Source organism: Alligator mississippiensis, chromosome 14 (assembly GCF_030867095.1).
Source record: "Alligator mississippiensis isolate rAllMis1 chromosome 14, rAllMis1, whole genome shotgun sequence".
NCBI lineage: Eukaryota > Metazoa > Chordata > Crocodylia > Alligatoridae > Alligator > Alligator mississippiensis.
In genome coordinates, this window is record NC_081837.1 from 31,758,796 (window position 1) to 31,781,544 (window position 22,749).

At 49.0% G+C, this 22,749-nt stretch overlaps 1 protein-coding gene and 1 long non-coding RNA gene across 2 annotated transcripts in view; one reads left to right on the forward strand and one right to left on the reverse strand.

Annotated features, from left to right (window-relative positions):
* Window positions 1-3,116: 3,116 nt before the first annotated feature.
* LOC109284353 (uncharacterized) lies at window positions 3,117-20,787 on the forward strand. The gene is made up of 3 exons (XR_002091777.2): window positions 3,117-4,041; window positions 18,155-18,371; window positions 18,715-20,787. It is a non-coding gene; the product is annotated as an uncharacterized LOC109284353 (long non-coding RNA).
* Window positions 12,558-22,749, reverse strand: part of ADORA1 (adenosine A1 receptor) — a 73,340-nt gene continuing 63,148 nt past the window's right edge. Inside the window, exon 3 of the mRNA XM_059717042.1 lies at window positions 12,558-15,510. Coding sequence (XP_059573025.1) covers window positions 14,874-15,510 — 637 coding nt within the window. The 3' untranslated portion in view covers window positions 12,558-14,873. The remainder of the gene's footprint in view (window positions 15,511-22,749) is intronic.

Here is a 22,749-nt window from a genome sequence, read left to right on the forward strand (position 1 = left end):
TGCTTCTACTCCCTGGAAGTTGGTGTTAAACTTTGGGTGGAGCAGGAATCAAAGGGGTATGCAAGTGCACCAGTGCAACTCCCTGGACCTGCCCCTGCTTACAGTGACAATTTACCCCTACCCAGCACTGGCTGCAAGGTAGTCAGGAGCCCCAGAGCTGCTTAAGGAAGTGACAGTCCTGGAAGGCACTGAGCAAGTCAGCACTCTGCCGCAGGCCTCATATTGCTGCTGTCTCTCTCGGGAGATGTAGATCCAACCTCTGGATCGTTGAGAGCTATCGCTTCTGCTTCTCGCCACCCAGCAACTCAGCCACTGCCATGCACCCACTGTGCTGAACATGTGACAGTCTGGCCCCAGATTTGGGTGCTGAGTCAATTTTCAAGTCAAACCTTAGTGCTAATGCAATTCCTTTTCCCTTTCTCAGCCCTCCAGCACCTCCGGGGCTACATTGTGTTGCTTGCCCTCCCAAACGGGGCATGGGATATCCCCTGAACTGAAGGGTCCCCCTGCTCTGCAGGGTTAAACACCAGCTGTCTTTTGTCCTGGAGGGCTGCATTTGCTTGGTCTATCAGTATGAAGTCTTGAATATCCCTCAGTCATTGTGTGAAGTGATTGCTACACCCCTGCCCTGGGCTCACCTGGAAGCTCACCTGTGCATGCACAACCCACGTGCAAGCCTTTGAGATAAACAGAAGTGGAAACAATATAGCACAAGGGGCCATAAAGGGTGATGCTGGAGGTCACCAGTGGCAGGGATCCTCAGGAACCATTTCACCAGGTGGTTCAGGATAATCCTGAAGGTTCGCCTCCCCCAGACCTGTGCATGGAAGAGCATCCGTTTTCCCTCCTTTCACCCACTTCCCCACTCCCCTTGTGCCCAGTGCTGATCACAAAAGCCATGTGAATAATGTTTTTTCAGCTGGTGGCTATCCAAAAGTCAGAGGAGCAGTCCCTCAGGCTGACCCCAAATGTTTTACCTTGGGGTCTTCTTTTTTTTAAAACTCTTTTAATAATTGAAGTGTCCCGATTATATACACAAAATCATCTATTTGAAATGCTAGCTAAAAGCGTTCCGTTTGGATGTTTCTGAATTATTTCTCCCCTATATTTTTATCTCAGTCAAAACTTTCCATTGATTCCAGCATGGCCAAATGATCAGGTGACCCAAAGCTGCATTTTTTTCTAGCAAAAATTTAGTCACCAAAAAAACCAACCAAACAAATAAATAAAAAAATAAAAAATAAATTGCAACCATCCCCATCACTTGGCTGACACCATCTTTCCCTCCTCACCTTTCACATGGGGGGAGCCAGGATGCAAGGACCACTGTGTCCTGTACATGGGCAGTAGATGCAGCTGCTCCCTCTTAAGGTCTCAGGGAAGGGCAACCACATACTCCATAGAGGAGACATTTTCTTAAAGAACTGTTGTTCCCTTGAGTTAGCATGATGATTGCCTAGGCAATAGCAAAAGAGAAGAAACTCTAGGTCTCCCCCTTGTGCAATATGAGAGGACAATGCTCCAGTGTAACAGAAAGCACAGCACAGATGACTGGCACATCTGGGAACCCCCAGCTGAGACAGACTGCTGGGATCAGGAAGAGATTGCTGCTGCAGAGCTCCATGAGCCTCCTTTCAATGCACAGGATACAGGCACAGGGTTTCCCTCACATGGGGACCTAGGGCAATACAGCCACAGGGAAGGGAGTTTCATAGATTTCATAGACATTAGGGCTGGAAGGGACCTTGTGAGATCATCAGGTCCAGCCTCCTGCCCAAGGGGCAGGAAGTCAGCTGGGGTCAGATCACACCAGCAAGATAAGCATCCAAGCATTTCTTAAAGGTATCCTGAGTAGGTGCTTGCACCACTTCTGTGGGGAGTCTATTCCAGACTGGAGAGTCAGACAGTAAAGAAGTTTTTCCTTCTGTCTAGTCTAAAATGGTCTTCCAGCAGTTTGTGACCATTAGACTTTGTCTTCCCCTGGGGTGCTCTGGTGAACAGACATTCTCCCAGATCCTGGTGTACACCCCTTATATATTTATAGGCAGCCACCAAGTGACCCCTGAGCCTTTGCTTCTCCAAGCTGAAGAGTCCTGTACCTCTCAGCGTCTCCTCATAAGGCCTGCTCTCTTGCCCGCTGATCCTGCACGTGTGTGGCTCTCCTCTGGACTCTCTCAAGCTCCACATCCTTTCTAAAGTGTGGTGCCCAGAACTGGATGCAATACTCCAGCTGCAGCCTCACCAAGGCTGAGTAAAGTGGGAGGATGACTTCTTGGGTCTTGCTTGAGATGCATTGGTAGATGCAAGCCAGAGTTTTATTTGCTTTGCCAGCTGTGGCATCGCATTGGTGGTTCATGTCCATCTTGTGATCAGTCATGACCTGTGCATGCATGACTCTTTCGGTCATAGTGCTACTGAGTGTAGCACTGCTGAGCCTATAAGTATGACGTGGGTTTTTTCACCCGAGGTGGAGCACCTTGCATTTCTCCGTGTTGAATGTCATCAGGTTTTGATCCACCCACCTTGCAAGCCTGTCCAGGTTGGCCTGAACTGCCAGCCTATCCTTTGGTGTGACTGCACTTCCCCTTAATTTGGTGTCATTTGCAAACTTAGCCAGTCCGCTTCTGACACCTGAATCCAGATAATTTATGAATATATTAAAGAGTACTGGTCCGAGTACTGAGCCCTGGGGGATGCCACTGGTCACCACGCGCCATGTTGACTCGGTTCCATCAACTATGACTCTCTGGGTCCAGCCACAGAGCCAATTCCCCAGCCATCAGACTGTAAGGTTGTTGAGGCCACAGTTCCCCAATTTTACCATGAGGACATCATGGGAGACCAAGTCAAACCCTTTTTTGAAATCTAAATACATGATATCAACCTCTTCTCCTTTGTCCAGGTGATGAGTTAAGTCTTACTTAGCTCCATTGGCCCATGCAACATGTCAAAAACCATTAAACTTGAATCTAGAGCTCAGAGAAACTCATTAGCCAGGAGTTTATTCACCAAAAATGCAGTTTTGGGTCAAATTCAGCAAATGGGCTGAGCCAAAAGAAAAAACCCCCCCAGCTAAAATCAACCAATACCAAAATCCCACTCAAAGTGATTTTTTAAATTCATTTTTGTGTCTCATCAAGTAAACAGACATTCTTCCATTTTAGGGCAACCTGAAATGAATTTTCATATTTTTCCCCAGTTTGGTACGAATGTCCTCAGGTGAAGGGTATATATTTGCGAGCAGGCCCCTTGTGATCTTTCATAGTCAGGATGGTAGAACACAGATTTCGTTAGAGGTCTAACCTTTGGACTTCAATTAACACACAGCAGCTACATGGGAGTCAGAAATGTATTATTCCTTTAATCAGAAATATCCGCAGCAGACCATTCAATAACCCAGCACTGAAAGGTGCAATCTATATATGTAGAAAAGAATATCAAAAGGGATAGCAGCAGTCTTAGTACACAGCCATCATTTGGGGCCCAAATTCTCCTTTAGGCATTAATAAACCCCATCTATTCTGTGTAGCAAGAGACTGCATCATAAAGTACATAGATTTGTTACCTGGAGATAGAATTACACCCATTAGCTAACAATAGCTCACATGCAGAGAGAAAGCTTCATTATTTACTGATTCCAGAGAGCTCAGTTCAGAGGCTGTTTATTAACAAAAATCCTAGAATGATTCATCGGATTAACGAAACGCGCTGTTCACTGAAGGTCAACAAAACACTTTTCTCCTTGCTCTGTAAAGTCTCCACATAATCACTGCTTGATTGAGTTAAGGCAGGGTCAGAGACCCACAACACTTTTATTCTGATGTCACATTGCTTTTATAACCTGATTTAAATGACTCAGCTATCGAGTGGACAGAAGAGCAGCTCTTCCAGGATTGCTGAATGCAGGCGGGCGCTCGTACCATGCCGTGAAGGAAAGAGCAACCCCAGGATACCGTAAGCTGTGAACACCCAACACCTATACCTGGGTCACTTGTAGTTTTATCCCTGATCTTTCCCAGGGGAATTTTCTACCACACTCAGGTAAGGTACACTGGAGTAGGGACATATGCAGAGTGCCTACTTCCTTCTACACCATTTTAACAAGGGATTATATGAATGAAATATGTTATGTGTCCAAGCCCTGAGTATAGCAGAGTGCCCTGGAAGCTATGCATCACTTCTCTATCAGCGATGGTTTGTGCCAGACACAAAGCCATCAGGCAGGGAAGTACAAATTCTCTACTACAGTGTATTTGCAGGCACTACAGATCTGGGCAACTGTAGCACTGACTTTGCCTCTCCCTGTGGCCTTGTCAGGCTAGAGAAGTAGTAATTAGCTGTGTTAAGTAAGCCACCGCTTATGAAAACGTATGCATCTATGACTTAGTCTATAAGGCGCAAATTTACCCTGCCTTCTGCTCATCAGACTAGTCAAAGGCTTGGGAAGGTGTGTTCAGGGTTGGGACTGCTAGTCACTTCTGCAATACGAATAGCAATATTTACATCAGCAGTAGCAGTTATGGTGCCTAAGAGCCATCCTCATGTAGCAGGGCACGTTGCCTGTCTCTGTTGTCTGTGTGTAGGGCCGAACACAGAGTCAATGGTGTACTGCCACCCCTCCTGCCCGCTCCTAGGCAGCCCTGCTGTGGGGTGTGGAGTGGAGGACTACCTCTGCTGCTCTGGCCTCCTGCTCCCTGCCTGGCCTCTGCCCACCTCAATCAGTTTACAATCTAAATAAAGGGCAAGAGCCAACAGCTGGCTGCAGGGAGCTGGGGGTGCACAAGGAAACAATGAGACAACGCCAGTCAATACCAATCATCATCTGGGAAAAAAACAGCTCCTGTATTTCATATGGAATTTTTTAGCAGCTCTTGGACATTAGGAAATGTCTCATGACAGAAGAGTCGCAGCACTCAGTCAGCATTTATAGAGCGCCTTACGTGTTCAGATGGGAGCTGCTGAATCCTCACCCCCACATCAGCGAACAGAATAATTTTTGCTTCCTCCAGCTAAGATCATATTGATCCTGGGCATCTGCAAAGGCTCTGGCAATAGAGCTTTTACTGCTCAGACCCTTATATAGTCCTGCACACAGAGTGGCCTCCCCACAGTAAAAATTTCTGATCCTCTGGGCAGAGGGTGAGGACTTCAATAAAGAGAAATGGTTTCCAACCTTCAGGTTGTTCTGCAAGGGATGAGCAGGGTGGGTACCACCAGATTTATCCTGGACAGATATTCCTTCTCTACACTAGAGGCATCCCCCAAAGTGTGTGTGTGGAGGGGAGAGATTTTCAGCTCTTTTGGGGTCTTCTTTTTGCAGGAAAAGGGGTTGCAGCAGGGCACTGATGACTTCCCCCATCTGTACTGAATGCTTTGTGGGTGGAGGGGCTGCAGGCTCCAGACCTGCATATGGGGGAACATCTGAGAGACACAGACTGAGGTCAAAAAGGACAGGGCAATCTGTGTAAGGCACAGCTGACCAGTCTCCAGACTGTCAATAGAAACTAGAGTCCCTTGGGTACCATGAGAGCTGGGTGCTTATACAGACAGCATCCCCCCTTCCTTCTCACAGCCATAGGGTAGATAGGGCTCCAGTCTCAAGGTCTCCAGCCATGAACTTACCAGCCTCAACAGCACTGCTTCTACCGCATATCATTATTTTTACCACGAGAGGGCACAGTTACACCAAATTCCAGCCCTGCTGTCTCTCCAGGTAGCTTCATCAGCTTGGATTATAGATGCCAGAGAGTCAAGAGCAGTGGCCCAGCAATCTAGACAGCAAGTTGAGGAAGGTCCAGCACCACTGGGCATGGAGAGCACACCTTCTTTGGTCCCATTTGTACTTCTCCTCCGAATCTGAACAGAGCCACCGCTTCCCAGAATATACATAGCACCTAGGCACACAGAACTGGGTGATGCCCTCCGGGGGCTGGCCATGCCCCTGATGGGGTTAACAGCAGTCAGCACCTATTTGTGATAGCCCAGCCATGGGGCATGGTGTCACCAACCCCACAAATTCAAAAAGCCAGAGCCTGACCCCCAAACAGCATTAGACTGGCCCAAACACTATGATGACTTTTCAGATTAACTAACAATTTTCTCTCTGTCTTCTGATCTTTGCCTTTGCCTTCACCCGGCCCCAGTGTGTGGGTGGCAACAATCCCAGTGCTGCTAGGTCTAGCGAATGAATGGGAGTGAGGCAGTTTCACCCCTGCTCATTGAAAGACCTTGACTCAAAGTGAGCCCCAGGCACCAGGTGCTATACAAACATGTCTGGAACAGCTTGCAGCCTTCTGCAACGACTGGTTAGGTTTGTGGTGCAGAAACTGGACCCGAGACCCATCAAATTCATTTCATACAAGAGATACCAAAATCTATTGCATGGAAACGCATTATAATTCCTCTTCACCTGCACCAGCCTCACACTGGCTGCTCCAGTGACAACTCAACAAACATGAGGCAGTCCCCAAAGAAAACTGTTTTCAAGTGCTGCCCAGTTTGAAGCTCCAGTAGCCCTGATCTCCTCTTTCTGGTCAAACAAGCAGGGTCTCCTGCACTTGCTGCAGTCACCAGCAAACACCCTTTCAGGCTGCTGCCTCTTGTTCTGAAAGCATTGGCTCCCACTATCACCATCACACACGCGCACGCAAGGTCCAGCAGTAACACAAATCCCCATGTGCTTCCAAACACTAAAATCACCTACTTATCCCTTACTCTCCTTTTATACCTGAAAGTTTTTTCCCTTGGCTTATGCCCTCAGAGTGCCACCTACACAGACAGAAGGAGCTCAGAGCTGAAGGTACCAGGTAGTGGCATGCAGTGTCATTTGGGGGGCATCTGAGTATATCAGCACATACCAGGTACCTACCACTGAAGCTGTCTCATCTCCTGGTGTTTAGAAGCTGGAGGAGACCGCTTGCTGCAGTCTCTGAGGTCAGACAGACCCCTCCCCAATCATGGCACTACTGCCAGCTCTTATGATTTTATCACAAATGGCTTGAAATTTGAAGTGAAAGTCCAGGCGCTGGGAGACAGGTGCCCCGTTGCAAGCTCAGCCAGCTTGCTGTGTAAGAAAACAGAAAAAAGCTTCTAGCCCTCGCGGGGAGAGAAGCTGGAAAATCTGAGCGTTGATGCTTCCAGCCCCACACAGCAAAGGCAAGGCATTTAGTATCTCTCTTTTTTTTAAATCTCAGAACTTTTAAAGCCAGTACCATGGTGTGGGGGCCTTGACATGCATTTTGGACCATTGGCATTAGCAATGCTGTATAAGTAGATCTCAAAACACTTTACTAAGGAAGTTACCATTCATTCTCTCATTTTACAGATGGGGTAAACTGAGGTACAGAGAATGGGAGGGATACACCCGCTGGGCGTGTCTTCACGAGACAATACACCGCTGTAGTCACGAGCTACATTTGCATAGCTCGTCACTTCGGTGATGTAGCTTCAGCAGGCATAATAACCATGCCGCTGCCACTACTGCGCAGTAGGATCAGAAACAACCCATGCACCGCCAGGACTGCGCAGGACCAGTGGGTACTGCACAATCATTTAGTACTTGCAAGTACTAAATGAGCGTGCAGCACCGACTGTGCAGGGGGGTGCACATGTAGATATGCCCACTGTCACCCAGAAGGTCGGTGGCAAGCTGATGACTGGAGCAGGTCTTCCAAGTCCCCTGCGTCCATATAATGGGGTAGGGAGAGCTCCAAAGCCATGCTACTGCTGGGTGTGCAGGCAGCAGAGCTGTACAGCAGTGCAGCAGATAGCACCAGTGGAGGGTTGCACTGCAGGGTGCAGAGGCTGCCGGCTGAAAACCATTACATTGGGTAACATGGAAGATCCCTGCCCTCTTGGGAGAAAGGCCAGGTGATCTGAATGGGCGGAACGGGGAGCTATATAAGCCCAGTTCTTGGGGTGTTGGCTCGGTCTGGCCCAGGACACGGTAGAGAAAGGAGCTCCACATGGAGCATTGCAAATCTGGCTCTGCAAACCTGAAGGAAGCAGCATTGTGGTGAGAGATAGGGCATAGTGAATAGCCCAGAGTGTGCTGAGGCTGACAGAAACCAGTAAGTGAGTCGCTCAGGGCGGGCTGAAGCTGGGGCCTAGCCTTAATCAACAAGTTAGTAAGGAGAGAGCTTTTGGACAAGACAACCCCCAGGTTGCAGACAGACAGGGGAGAGCCTAAAGGAAGGCAAACTCCAGTTCAAGCTGAGGGTTTTGTTCCTTGATTTGCCGTGAGGTTTCTGGGGCATCGCAGGCCCCTAACAAAGGGATGCTGAGGCTGTTGTGGCTGCCGATCCATCTAGTGATGGGGTCTGGAGGTTGTCACAACTGCTAAGGTAAAAGGCTCTGGGTTTCTAGTGTTGGAGGTGGGCTGTCCAGTCCTCGTGGACTAGCTCAGAAGTAAGCCACCCGGCTAGGAATCTGTCTTAGGGAAAGACCAGGCCACATGGAGATAGCCAGATTATGAGCAGCATTTGGGATCTCATCCCAGTAGACTGAGGGCTGCCTCTCAATCTTGTGCTACTCAACACGGAGGTGTGGAAGGTGAGGACAGGGCAGTCCCCAGCGAGGTGACTGGAGGGCACAACAGGCTTCGAGTGGCTGCCAGAGAGCACCAGAGCTACCTTGGAGGTGGCGCCTACATCGGCCCACTGCTGTATGCAGGAGGCCACGCTGGCATTGTATGAGCACAGAGAAAATAGATTTGCTGTACTCGGAAACCAGGGGTGAGGACACGGACTTCCATCCTCAGTCGGCGTCTCCCTGGGGGCACCGCTGCTGGGCATGGAGCGGAAAATCTGTGCGAGCTTTTCTGAGAACTCTCCAAAATACCCTGAGATTTACGAGCATCCCTGCCCTGAGGCTTCTGGGTGCCTCCGCAAATCCCCAGCAAGCCCACGAGTTACAGGAAATCTAAATGGGCCGCAGGGTGGGAACAAGAGCCCTTGATCTGCAAATGACATCAGAACTGAAACACAAACATCTTGCAAGGGAATAACCTGTGGCTCTGACGGCAAAGGGTCTGCCCCGTTTCCTCTCCTTATGCTTCCCAGAGTAAAGCCTTGGGAAAGACAAAGCTAAAGCAGTAAACAAAGAGGGGCCAACTTGACTCCGGTACCAGACTGGACCTTCACAGGGAAGGGATATGGAAATGGAGAGAAACTAGAAACCACATTGACTCTGACCCCAGCCCTCCCTTCCCACTTACACACCTTGTCCTCTCATCCCGAGCCTACAGCTCATCCAGGGAATGGACAGCTTCATTATTTGAGGTGAGCAAGTTCAAATATAATTCACCCCATGGTAGTCTTTATCCGTGTCTCTCTTGTTAGCCACATGGCAGGTGGGAGATGAATGCAAGTTAATTAATGAGCCCTCTTCTGTCTGTGATTTTTTTTTTGTCTCTTAATGAGGTCACTGGGCCAGGGAATGCTCCCAGGTTGTGTTACTGGGGCTTAGGTGCCATCAGGAACACCACAAGCAAACTTAACATTTGAGGTTGGTCCAATGCTGCAGTCCTGGAAGTGATCTTTGAGGGTGCTTGGGCCAATGGAGAATAGCTTCTAAAAGGCTTTGGGGGGGATGGCAGGAATTTCTTGGCAGACTGCCCCAAAGCCCAAGGAAATCTCATTACGCCTACTGATTCATAGGTTCCCTCCCTCGCACCATTTGCAGTAGACCTGAGGCTGTCACAGGGGCAGCTGGTGAGGCTTAGCTCAAGCTCGTAGCTCTGGAGGCTGTGGGCTTGGTGCCCAGCATGTCTGCCAGGATGGCAGCCACCACCTTTTCACCGTCTGGGGTTTTGACAGACTCAAAATGCACAAACCGTCCCTATACCGGGGCTGTGTTTGAGCAAGATTTATACATCTCTTGCCATGGAGAACTCCCTTCCTCTAAGAGGTCTGGCCTCCCAGTAGGAGTACTCCTTTCTCCCTTGATGACTCCAGTGGCAGCCAGTTGGTGTCCAGGAATGGGAAGAGAGTATCTCCCCACTCCTGTGAAAAGCACTGTGGGGAAGGACACATAGTGTAGCTTCAGGGGAGCTGCCCTTGGGAGAAGCTGATTGCTGCTCAGGGGTGATGCCTGAGCTGGAGCTGGCTCTTGGGTTTGGTGAGCGCTGTGTGCAGCCTCCTTCCTGCACTCAGCTGGGTCCTGTAACCTGAGCAAGGGCCCCGAATGCTGCAGGGGCAGGTTCTTCTCAAGGCCTCCCAACCTGCCTGTCATATCACGGGCCCAGTGAACCATGCTGGCACTTTCTACGTGCCATTATGTATGTGCCCTTGGAGTGTGTGTTGGTGCAGATGGGGACATATTGTCACATAGATCACAGAAGCTTGTGCTTTGACGTGATCGTACTGTACCTGCCTTTGGGTACAAACACCAGCTGTGCCTCATCCTCCTGCCCTCTGCAGGGATCAAAGCTTCTTCCTCTACTTGGGCATCCAGTGCGGAGGTGCAGCTTTCTTCACTGTCACCCTTTGTTTTTTCTTTCCCCCCATAGTTTCCCCTCCCCCCTCTCCCAATCCAATTCTGTTATATTAACAAAGGTTTCTGAAGACCTTGGTTTAAAGATTTTATTCAGGTCCCAGAGCTGAGCTTGTATGCACAGTGTTTTGAAAGCTGACAGTCTTCCCCGTGTCAATCTTCCTTCCAGGAAAATGAGAGCGCAACATCCCACAGCTCATCTGATGTTGTTAAATGCCTTATCCACATTGATGTGCACATCCTCCACCCCCAACAGCCTCATACCATGATACTCTTCTCTCATCCTGCACACTTTGAAGCCAGTGACAAAATGCAGTACCATTGCTTAGTTCATTATTGGTACCATAGGGCCTTGTTACACATTGTACTTTGAGCTGTTCAAATGTTGATTGGTGTTACTGCTAGTTCAAGTGTGGAGCAGTCCCACCTTAAGGCTAAAAACCTTCTCTGATTGTCCCTGACCTGCAAAGCTGTGACCTGCCACTGGAAGTTTGGCAAGCAAGGGCTGGACCAGGAGCTATAGCTGTGAGTTGCTGCTGGAGAATTGGTGAGCCCGGGCAGGTTTCTACTCCTGCTCTGGGTGAGGAATGTGAGAGATGGGTTGGGAGGGCCAGAACATGAAGCTAGGAGGTGGAGAGTTAATGGGATGGAGATGAGTAATGAAATGGGAGGTACAAAAGAAATGGGGGTGGGAGAAGGGTGGTAAAATAAAGAAGTTGGCTCCTGAAGGATAAAATAAAAAGCAGTAACAAAAAGAGTTAAAAAGAAATAAAGAGGAAGTAAATTAAAGATGGTCTCATGTTTTAATAAGCTGGGAATGGGATTAGAATTGGGGAGTGGGGTGCTGGTTGAGCTTTCTAGGGAGCTGAGGGAAGGCGCTTTTTGCAGAGCTACTGCCTGTGCCCTGGGGAGGAAGATCATAAGGACCCAATCTGGCCCCCTATCTTGTTCCCCTCCCATCTGCCCCCAGATACTACTCCTGGACCTGTTCATGCCCCGTTAGCTGGCTAGCTGGCATATGCTCTGCAGGCTGTTTGCACAGGATTTCACTCCTGGGGAGGGAAGATCACACCCTTCGGGGCAGAAGCAGGAGTTGGCTTGGTGCCCGAACCCTCCTCCCTGATGGGGGAAGTAGAATTCAGGAGGTGGAAAGTTTGCCCGCACAGGAGGGTAGGGAAGAGGATGCTGAATCATGGGATGCTGAAGGACTGCAACTTGAGCAGCTCATCTGTCAGGCATGGTCACACAATGGAACATGAGCTGGGTAACACAGATCAGAGATAAACCTGCCCCAGAGCGGCGTAACTTTAAGTCACTTAAAGCGTGCTTAAAACTAGTTTCAGGTGTTAATGGGTGGACAATCCAGGGGTTAAGAGCTCCAAGAACCACCTAAAATTAATGTGTAATAAGGCCCTTAGATATGGCAGTTAACACCTAAGATTAGACTTTCAGGATCTCTGCAGATCCAGGCAGATACCCAAGTCCCACTTATACTCACTGCATATTTTGAAGCTTAACTGTACAGTCAAAACAGCTGAGGACTTGCAAAGAATATTTAGTGACTCTCTCTGTCCCAGAATCTAGTGCATCTCTTTCCCAGCAAATTATGTGTTTGGGAAATGCTCCCCCAGTTTGGTGTGAGCTCTGATCTACCTGTGCATTTGTAACTGCATGTTCCGGATCAAAAAAAGAGAAGAATGAGGCTGATACAATAGCAGCTGTACTTAATGACTGACTATTTATGCTCAAGCATAAAATTATTAAGACTGCGTTATAAAGACACCCAATCTAAAATGCAGTCTGTATGATGTGTGCACTTGAAGGCAATTGAGACTGCGTGCGTACGTGTGTGCACTCTGAGCCCGTAGCAGCTTTTTGGCCCATGTCAGAGGAAATATAAGTCATGAGAAACATGAAGAAAAAAGAGCCTCAATATCAGAGCCAATGAAAATACTGATCCTGCTCCCTTTAGTGCCCCCAGGACCCCTGGAGTTGCACCCAACCTCCTGAGAAAAACCAAACTGGCTTTGGTTAAAAAAAAAAAAATTGAATTCCAGTAAAACGCATTGATTGCAATAAATAGTTTTTATTCCAGAATAGACTGAGAGGTGAGAGCTCTGCCTGAGCTACTGAGGGCTACTGAGGAGATAGACAAAAGCAGAGGTGAGAAGGGAAACTTTGGATGTCACAGCTCCCTGACTCAAAATTCAGCGACCAGGAAAGAGGCTGTGGCTGTCACGCCACGAGCTTCCTCTGAAACAGCGTCCAGGGCAGACGTCTGCTGCTCTGAGCAGTGCTCCAAAAGGGCAGCTTGCTGCAGCATCTGAGTTTCTGCCAGACCACAGATGCATCAGACTATGGTCCTTCGTGCCATTGGCCTGGCAGCACTGGCTAAGGCTGACCGTGTACTCCCAGGACAGACATTATTGGAGCAGGTCTTGCATTCAGAGCTTCCGCGCAATCAATTAAGGCTCAAAACAGGACAACTCAAACAGGAGGCCTTGTTTTCATGAGAAGTGACCCCAACTCAGTGCTCAGACTAAGGTGAGAAGGAGGTTCAATGCAAGCAGAGGGTAGCTGAAGTCTGTGCAGAGCCCTGAACTCAAGCCCAGAGCCTCCATATCTGCGGACCTTGTTACATTTTACGCTGTAAGCTAAAGACATGTTAATCGGCTTAGTGTTGTTCAGTTTAGTGGAGCAGTCACACCTTAAGGCAAAAACCATGAGACTGAGACTGTCCCCCACCTGTAGAGCTGCGGCTTGCCACTAGAGGCTTGGCGAGCAGGGGCAAGACTAGGAGCCTATAAGTTAAATGTTTCTTAGTGCAAACCAAGGCAGTGCTGTCAGCCACAATGTCTTCACGTCTTGCGTGTTTCTTTTTTAATCGCTGGAATTTATTGGCATTGGCAGAGCAGGCAGAGCCAGCACCACAGCCCAGGAGTTCCTGACCACCACAGTGCTCCCGCCACCATCTGGACCAGCTCACGACTTGAGCTCCAAGGGGCCTGATCCATTTTTTTTCACCAAATCCCACTCACCCCGCCTGGGCTGCCAGCTGGCCAGGTGCCAGCCGAGCTCTGAAAAGGATCGGGCCCTTCCGAGCTCAGGCAGTGCCAAGTCAGCAGGCAGGGCAAGCTCCAAAGAAAAAAAGGATCGGGCTCCTCGGAGGTGGGCCGGCTGGACACCACCTGAGCTCTGAGGGGCTCGATCCTTTTTTCCTCCAGAGCCTGACCCCCTGCCCAGACTGGTTCACTGCTCCCACTGGCAGTGGCACAGGGTGTTCCCACTGTGCCCTGGCATCCCCACTTGCCCACTGCATCCTGGGATGCTGGAAGACTTCACTTTGGGCAGAATAGCTGTGGGAAGTGGCCACATCTTAATGGAACTGAAGCAAAATTAGGCAGTTTAGAGATAATCCTACCCTGGAGTGGTGTAACTTTTAAGACGAGTAACGACTGCTTTAAGCCACTTAAAAGGTGTTCAAGTGAAGCGAATCCAGGGTTTAAGAGCTCCAGAAGCCACCTAAAATTACAGTGTAACAAGGCCCTGTGTCTACCCTGGTAGTTTTAGGTTTTCACAACTCCCTATTTGCTAGAGGAAGCTGTAGGGTAGACAGGATGAGGGCAAGTTACTTCCTGTGTCATCTACCTACACATGGTCAGAATACAGTTTTTTCCCCCAAATATTTTGGCTGAAAGCTGAAATATTTGCATTCAAAATGGTGCCTCAGTGCCCAGTGGAGTTGTAAAGTGCCTTATGCTTCTGTTCTCCTATATGGGCCGACCTGTCTGCCCAGACGTCTCCCTCCCTCCCTGCTCAAGAGAAGAGGTACATCATGAGACATGTACAACCTGAAAGGTAAATGGTGATACTGGAAGCCTCAATCTGCTTCCCATTGCCCTGGTCCTTGCCTCCTTGCTCCTCACTTCGCCTTTTCGGTTCCAGCAGCCTCCAATTGCCCCAGCCCCAAGGCCGAGCCCCACAACACAATCCTGGGAGCAGGAGTCCATAGTTCATGCTGCAGAGCTGCTTTCTTTTTTGTTTTATTTGCATTGAAAGTAAATGGCATCCCCAGCTGTACAGTTCCTCTTTAAATACCCAGACACGTGTCACCTGCAAAATAAAAAGTAACAGTGCAGGATACAATATCAAAACAGTACAATGGTTGTGAATAAATAATGCCCTTCACTAGCTCAGATAAATGTCTGGTTGGACTTGGAAAGGGCTGACCATTGCAGATCGCCCAAGTCCTCTTTTTGACCCTCTTCCTAGGACCAGTCCATTTACAATGTGGGCAGAGCCAAGGTGGCCACTTGGTGGATTGAAGGGACCCATGGACTTGGTGGGAAGGAGCAGCTTGCTCTGCTCCTGCTCTCTCAAGCCTAGTTGTCCAGCTCAGTGTTGTTGATGTTGTTAATGTTCATGTTAGTTTTACAACAGAAGTACTGGTTCCAGATTCGCAGGAATGCCGTCCTGAACTTTTTGATCTTGAAGGCGTACACGATGGGGTTCATGGCCGAGTTGCCATGAGTCAGGAGGATAGCGATATATATCAGGATCATGGGTTTTTGGCAGGAGGGACAGAACAAGGTGATACAGTTTAGGATGTGCAGTGGGAGCCAACTCAGCGCAAAGAGGAATAGCACCAGTGCTAAAGACTTTGCGATTTTCAGCTCCTTCCCATAATACTTCTGAGGATCTGTCGAGTTGGACGAGACCTTCTTGTTGAGTTGCTTGCGGATCAGGTTAAAAACCTCCAAGTAGATGATGAACATCAGCAGCAGAGGAGGCAACACCCAGACGAAGAAGTTGAAATACACCATGTATTCCATGCTGATGACCGTCTCGAACTGGCACTTGATGACAAGCCCCACATGGCTGGCATTGACCATCTGAGACTCCCTCATCTTGTTCAGGTTGTTCCAGCCAAACATGGGGGTTAGTCCTACAAGGAAGGAGACAATCCAGCAGCAAGCAATGGCCACAGCTGCTCGCTTTGGGGTCACCACGCTCTTATACCTGTGGAGGAGACAGAAAATATCCAGAGAGCTTACACACCGGCAGAATCATGACTGGGTTTGGTTCTTAGCTCCGAAGTCTGCGGCTGGGGAAGAGGACTGCCATGTAATCTCAGCTTCCACAAAGCCCCTAAACTAAGACCTTGTCTATGTGGGGCACGCTAGAAAATTAAACCAAATTAACTGGATCGACAGAACCATGTTAAACCTGTATGTGGACACTCATTCAGAACGAAAGCTTAGTTTAATTTACCTTGGAAGTGAATTCAGCTAATTCAAATTAAGGCCACTTTAATTTTGCATTTGAGTGTCCGCACTGAGGTTTAATGTGGTTTAACTAATCCACTTTACATGCCAAGTCCTATAAATAAGGTTAATTTGCTTGAATGCCTCCTGTGTAGACAAGCCTTGGGTGGCCCAAGCTGCAGAAGACCATGGCTGGGAGCATGCGGGCCATGGACCTCCCCTAAAACTCTGGTTCCACATTGAGCATCCATCCCTAGGGGAGGACAGGTGTTGGTGTCCAGGGGAAGGAATACAAATAAGTGGTAGGGTGAGAGCTAGGATATGATGGAGAGTGAGAGAAACAGAGGGTTAGAAAGGGAGGTCATAAACTATAGGGGTGAGACTTCTAGTATGCAGACAGGGAGAGGGCCTGAGTCCAGTCTTACAGTCTTGACCTAAGGGGAGTGACTCCAGATTTACAGAGCACATAAGATGAGGATCAGGTCCAACATGATGAGTTTGGACAGAGCAAGGCCACCGACAGATTTAAAACCAATGTGGGTGAGGCTTCCTGTGGACCTTTCTTCTCTAAGTCACCTGCTCACTTCCAAGCCAGGCTAGCAGAGGGAGAAGGTCTTCACACACGAGTGGTGGCATTTCACCCTTTCAGTGCACGGGTGCAAATGACATCCCTGGGCCAGGGAAGGGAGACGTAGGGCACGTCTACAGTGTGTCAGACAGCGCTGCTGTGAATACATGCCTCGACCACTCACTCCTGCCAAAATACGTTGTGTAACTGTGTCCCAGCACATGCAAGGCACACTCAGTGCTCTCAGCCCCCGACGAGCAGGGATGGCATGCTGAGCACTGCTCTAATGGCAGCTACATGACACCTTTTGTGGGGTATGTGCTGGCAGGCATGTTGTTCCTGGTGCTCCCCTCAGGTTGCCCAAGGTAGCCTAGGCCTGCCCTCAGGCCTGAGCTCCTTTAATAAAGGCTGCTGCCCTGGAGGAGATTTAAAGGGTTATCCCAGAGCAAAAATCTGACATTTCGTGGCATCTTGACATTATGTTCATACCAGACGGCACCATGTTATGACAATGCAAATGTTTCAAAAGGCAAATGATGATGGCACTGGGTGGTGGCTTCCTGTCTCTCTGGGCAGCTGATCTAGGGAGCTCTCCAGCTGCCAAAAACTAAGCTCTGTGGATGAGGAGAGTTTTGTTAGCACAGCTCAGCTCGCTCTGCAATGGGGCTTGGGAAGCCTCTTAGAAGAGAGCCCTGACACTGGGCAAAAGGTCCCTCCCACATCAGCTGGCGGCTTGAGGAAAAACTGGTCAGTGTTGATGGCTGCCAAGGATGCGTCTGGCCAAAGTCTTTTTCATTTCCTAATGTGTGAAGTCTTAAGGACAAAGGCTGCTTTTCCCTACGGGCTGGTGCCAAGGGATGCAAGAGCAAGAGCATAGCTTGGCTTCAGCTCTGCTTCTGCCAGCTCTGTTTGTGTTTATCTCCAGCATGAGCCTCTCCTAAAGGGAACCAGCCAGAGGAGGAGACTCTGGGGTTTTGCCCCTTGGTAAAATATTTCATAAATATAAGTAAAGCCTGACGGGTTTTATCTCACCTCCAAAATACGACAATAGGACGACAAAGTCTTATCCTCCCTATTTTTGCAGGAGGGCTGCTTGGAGGGCACAGAGATGTGAAGAAACACCATTAGCAGCTCTCAGCTGACGAGAAGAGGATGCCAAACTTGAACAAACAGCTCTTTGCTCCCAGCTCTTGCCTGAACGTTTGAATTAATTCATAGAAAACGAAAAGCCTTAAACAGTCGGACTGAATTTCCCTTGCTTTTCCATTGCTCACTTTTCACTTCTTTGGTCACTGTCCCAACAAGTCTCCCACAGGGGCCACAAAAAACCTGCTGGACAAGCCCTGACATCCTTACAGAGAAACCAAGTAGAAAGAGACTCGCACTCTCACTGTCCAGAGTTTTCTTAATATGCCAGCAAGTAAAATAAGGACCCAAACCCAACTGTTCCCCACTGAACATTTTACCATGAACATCAAGGCTTGTGCTAGCTCCTCAGTAACACGTGTGATCTCAATGCGAGGAGCGAGCGTAGCCCTAACTGAAGCAGTGTGGAGGGAAGTGTGAAAGGAAAGGCTGCCAGTATCATTAATGCGCAGGCAGCATCAATTATTAAGTAACTCTCAGCATAGTCTGGTGTTTCTCATCCAAGAAGGGTTTATAGCAATCAGTCTCCATTTGTTCCCCTTATAACCACCTCTAGTGTGGGAAGTGGTTCCCATAAATCAAAGGGGTAGGCTGGCTCCCATGGGAAGACATTGGGACTGAGAATTGCTCACTGTTTCCTTCTCAAGATGAACCCTTTTTCTGAGTCAATGATTTATACTCATAGGAGGGAGCAGAACATCATACATCTTCTGGCGGGGCAGCGAGAGACCCAGGAGACAGACACTGTGGCAGCAGGATCCCAGAGCACAGGGAGCGGGAAGAGAGGAGGCACAGAAAGCTGCCTGGCAGCGGGCACAGAGATGCTGCAGAGACTGCGGAGCGGAGATGAGGAGACCCTTCATGGGAGACGGGGCCCCTTCTCCCCCGGCCTCTTGGTTGAGGTTGAAGCATGGTTCATCCTGCTCCTGCTCCCCTCTGCACTATTGCACTGTGGGGAGAATTCGCTTGCAGGGAGTGGAGGGAGCATCAAGTGGATTTGGGGGTGGCTTGGAAATGCTGTGGGGATGAGATGCTGGAGTTTTCTGGAAGAGCTGGGTTGGGGGGAGAGCAGAGGAGTGGGTAGCGGGGCTTGCTCCAGCTGCCTATCATGGGGCCTCCACCTCTGCACCCCATGGTTTGGTCATGGGGCTTGGGCTGCCCCGGTGAGGACCCCTTCTGGGGATGGAGTGGAGGCAACAGCCAAGCAGCTGCTGGCAGACCACCTCTCTCCTGTTTTCTGTTTAGGTCCTGCCCAGATCTTGAGGATCCGAAGCCCAAACTCAACTGAGTCAAGAACGTCTACGGAGTGAAGCTACGGCAGCACCGCGCCTCTGTAACCGGTGGCCCTCCCCCAGCATGAGGGCGCGAGGTAGCACGTGCACTGCTCTAGCTGGAATTGTCCCGCACAGGAAGGGGGAGGGATGGAGGAGGCTGCAGGGGACTTGCCTGTACTGAACGTCCTCCCCACATTGCACCAGAACACATCATCCTGCCGTAGATGATAATCAGTCCAGCTGCCAGGGTCATAGAGACCTCGGGCTCTGGGTGTGTTGTGTACAAGGCAGTGCTGACCAGAGGAAATGACGGGCTCCTCGCTGTGAGAACTCATCCCTTCATTCCCTGGGCTCCCCCATGTAACCGGCCCTTTTCTCACACCCCTTTTCTCCCCCATCTCCACAGCACCAACCCCACACTCTGTCCTCTACTTAGCAATCACCACCCATTATACCCTTCTTCATTCTTCACGGCCTCCTTTTCCCCAGGACCCACAAACATACATTTCTTCAGGTTAACAGGGACGCCGCTCACAGCACATTACTTGCTCAGTTTTGTTTCCCACGGGTCACTGAAAACTGGAGACGACTGAGCTATGGCATTTGAAAAGGGTTCTCTCTGCCACACACCTGCCTGGTTGCACATCACCTACCACAGCCTCTGTCTGTTCCCCATGTGTCTGCATTCACACACAATTCACTCCTAAATATTATATAGGACTGAGAAGTTATATACCACTCCCCTCGTCACCCTGTATACACAGAACCAACCCTAGGAGCCATGTGAATTGGGTATCAGCCTAGGCCGAGCTGGTTCATTTTCACATTTCAGAAGTGGCCTGTGCACTCAGATGCAATCAGAATGAGAGTGTGTGTGTGTGTGTGTGTGTGCATGCACATGTGCGCGTGTGTGCAACACACACCCAGTGGAATGGAAACAAAACAGCGACATTTCACAAATGAATGAAAAATTTTCCCCGCAAAATTAAGGGAGTGGTGTTTTACTGGAAAATACACTCAGACAACAGAGTTGTTCCCTGAGGAGTCAAATCTGAATGCTAATTTCATTCATTAAATTTGAATGGCAGAGGGATTCTCGATCTGTACATCCAATGCAGCGCTAGTGCGGAAGTCGCTGTCAACGTCTCTGCCTGCAGACCTGCCACGACGAATAAGCAGGCTGTCTGCTCCCTCCCTGACTGATTTCCAAAGGCTCATTCATGTGCAACACACAGCCACTTGCCTTCCCCACACAATGCTCATCCCCTCTACTGGAGCTTGGTTCATCAGAGCAGAACTGCCAACCCTATGCACTCATAAATGGGGCTGGATTCCTTTTGTGTTTGGCTTGTCTTTTTCCACAGCCTTCGCAGTGCTGCAGGTCACATTTTAAAACTTTTCTGAAACAATCACAATGACTAAACAAAAGCTGAGATTCTTGCCTAATTGTTCATCTCCAGGAGCTGGGGCTTGAGGTGAAACCTCAAATAGCACAGACAATACCACTGGGAGAGTTGGCAGTATTCTCACCATGTGTACATTCCTTGGGGTCACACACGGTATTAGTAATCTTCCCCCGCTTCCACTCCTGCTTTTGCACTAATTTGCTCAAATGGCAGCACTGAGGATGGAGCTTTCAGAAGAGCTGGGCGCATGTATAACCAAGCCCAAATACTCCAAAATATTGTGAGTGCCTTAAAAATAACACCATTAAAAATACATAAGTAAATGCCATGCTCATTTTCTTGCTCTCCTGATTTTTGGAACTTCAGGGTCACATTTTGCAGAAATGTACCTTTTTTGTAAACGGGAAGGGGAAATGTTGATACAATCACTTGATTCCAGGAACTAGGGCTTACAGATCCATGCAAAATGTTCTGAGACTTGCAACAGGCTCCTGAGAATGGAGGGCATGGGATAGCACCCACAGACAGGGTCATATTCTCATAGGACTACAGCATATTGGGTGCTGAGCTCCTTTGAACCCTGGCCTGCAGGAGAGTCTACAAAATGCTGTAAAGTCCCCTGGGGGGCAGTGACAAGGGTGGCATCCTGGGCTGCTCCAGAAGCTGAAATTAAATACAACTAAATACAATACCCCCAGGATGCTCTAATGTATGACAGTTCCACCTATTATGCTGCCTATGACTGCAAGGCAGGTCAGGATCCTTGTAGCACTTTGTACTACACAACTGACCCCTCCTACCCATAATCCTGCACTGATATGCCCCATAGATGGATGCTTACAAGGGGAAAAAATGTAGTCACTTACTGTACTGTGTACCATATCTGTATTGTGCCCATATCGTTATTCTCCCCCAGCTCTTTGCAGAACCTTTACAGATCCTGTGTGCTCCTGGAATGACAAATATAAGTCAAGGCAGGAGTCAGAAGCCTCTTTAAGCCTGTGCAGCCATGATTCATGGAAGAACTAACGCAGGCAGGACTCAAGGAAGTTTGCTATTTGTCTTCCTTCCTTTCTCATGTCGTCTTGTGACAAGGTGTTTAGCAGAATTTGCAGATTTGTTGGAATCTGACAAGGCCGTGCCATAAGCGCTTCTGCTGTGGCCTCAAATGCTCAACCTCTGTGCTTCCAGCCACTCACCCGTGTCCATGTCATCCTTATTCAGGGTAGAGTTATTAGGGTCTCACCACACGGAACACTTGTAATGTGTTAAACGTGTGCAGTATTACAGTTAGATTGTGGACCAGGCACCTGGTAATGTTTACTACAATCTCTAGCATGCACAGATCACTGACTGTTGGTCTCAGCACCAGCACCACATCAGTCTTGAACCACCTCTGGTGCATTGCTGGGGCTGGGATCAATAATCAGCTGATTGTTGGTCCCAGTCTCGGGACCCTCCAGGGTTGTGAGCACCTGGCTTTCAACTTGATCGGGGAGGAACCTGACAAGGGAAAGATCCAGGATCCTTCTTCTTGACATGTGGCTTGGTACAGCAGAAGGGTCCATGGCACAGCCAGGTGAGGACTCCAAATTGCTCCTATTATCTCCATGGAGCAGTCTGACAGTAGCTGAACATGTTACTTAATATGCTCTGGAGATCCTCTTTGCATAAAGTCTTAACTTTATTACAATAGGAGCACATTTAGCTTGTGTTTTCATAGATTTCATAGACATTAGGGCTGGAAGGGACCTTGTAAGATCATCGGATCCAGCCCCCTACCCAAGGGGCAGGAAGTCAGCTGGGGTCAAATCACCCCAGCAAGATAAGCAACGAAGCACTGCTTGAATGTGCAGTCGCTCACCTTTTAAGTACATTTAACACATGGCAAGTGTCATGTGCAACATGTCCCTTAGATAATGTGGTGGTGAACATGCCTGAGGGACATCTATGCTGCCACCAATGGGGCAGCCCAACTGGTGAATGAGAGCTCAGATATCTGATAGCTTATACAATGCCTCTGGCAGCCTTGTCCTATGATGTCTCCATCGTTCCAATTTCTCAGTAGTTCCAAGAGCAAGATCAGAGTCCTTGGGCCAGGGAAGGAAAGACAACGCGTCTGTAGTGTCTTGCAGTCATCATTCACCAGCTGGGCATTTCCCACTGCTAGTGGCAGATCCATTCTGCTACAACATGCTATCTTGGCAACAGCATGCAGCCTCCGCTCTTTTTTGTTATGCCTATCTCTTGCTTATCTAGCACCCTGCATGTGCATGGCACACTGTGCTATAAATACAAGCAGACTTGCCTCCTGGAGAGTGTACAATCCAAACTGAGGCATGAGGAGACAGCAGTCCTAGAAAAAGCAAAGGATGGAGCACTGTGTTAGGCATTATTGTGATGCTGCTGGGGAGTCACTAACACACAAGCCTGAGAGGGGCGAGCAAAGAAGTTAAGAAATGGGAATCTGCAACAGCTGGAAAGATCACCTACAACCTTCCTTCCCCTTTCACCAGAGTCCTGCCCCTGCAGAGAGGTGTCAGAGCTTTCTTAAAGCCCACTAGAGACTTCATTATTCTCCAGAGAAGATGCTGAGATCT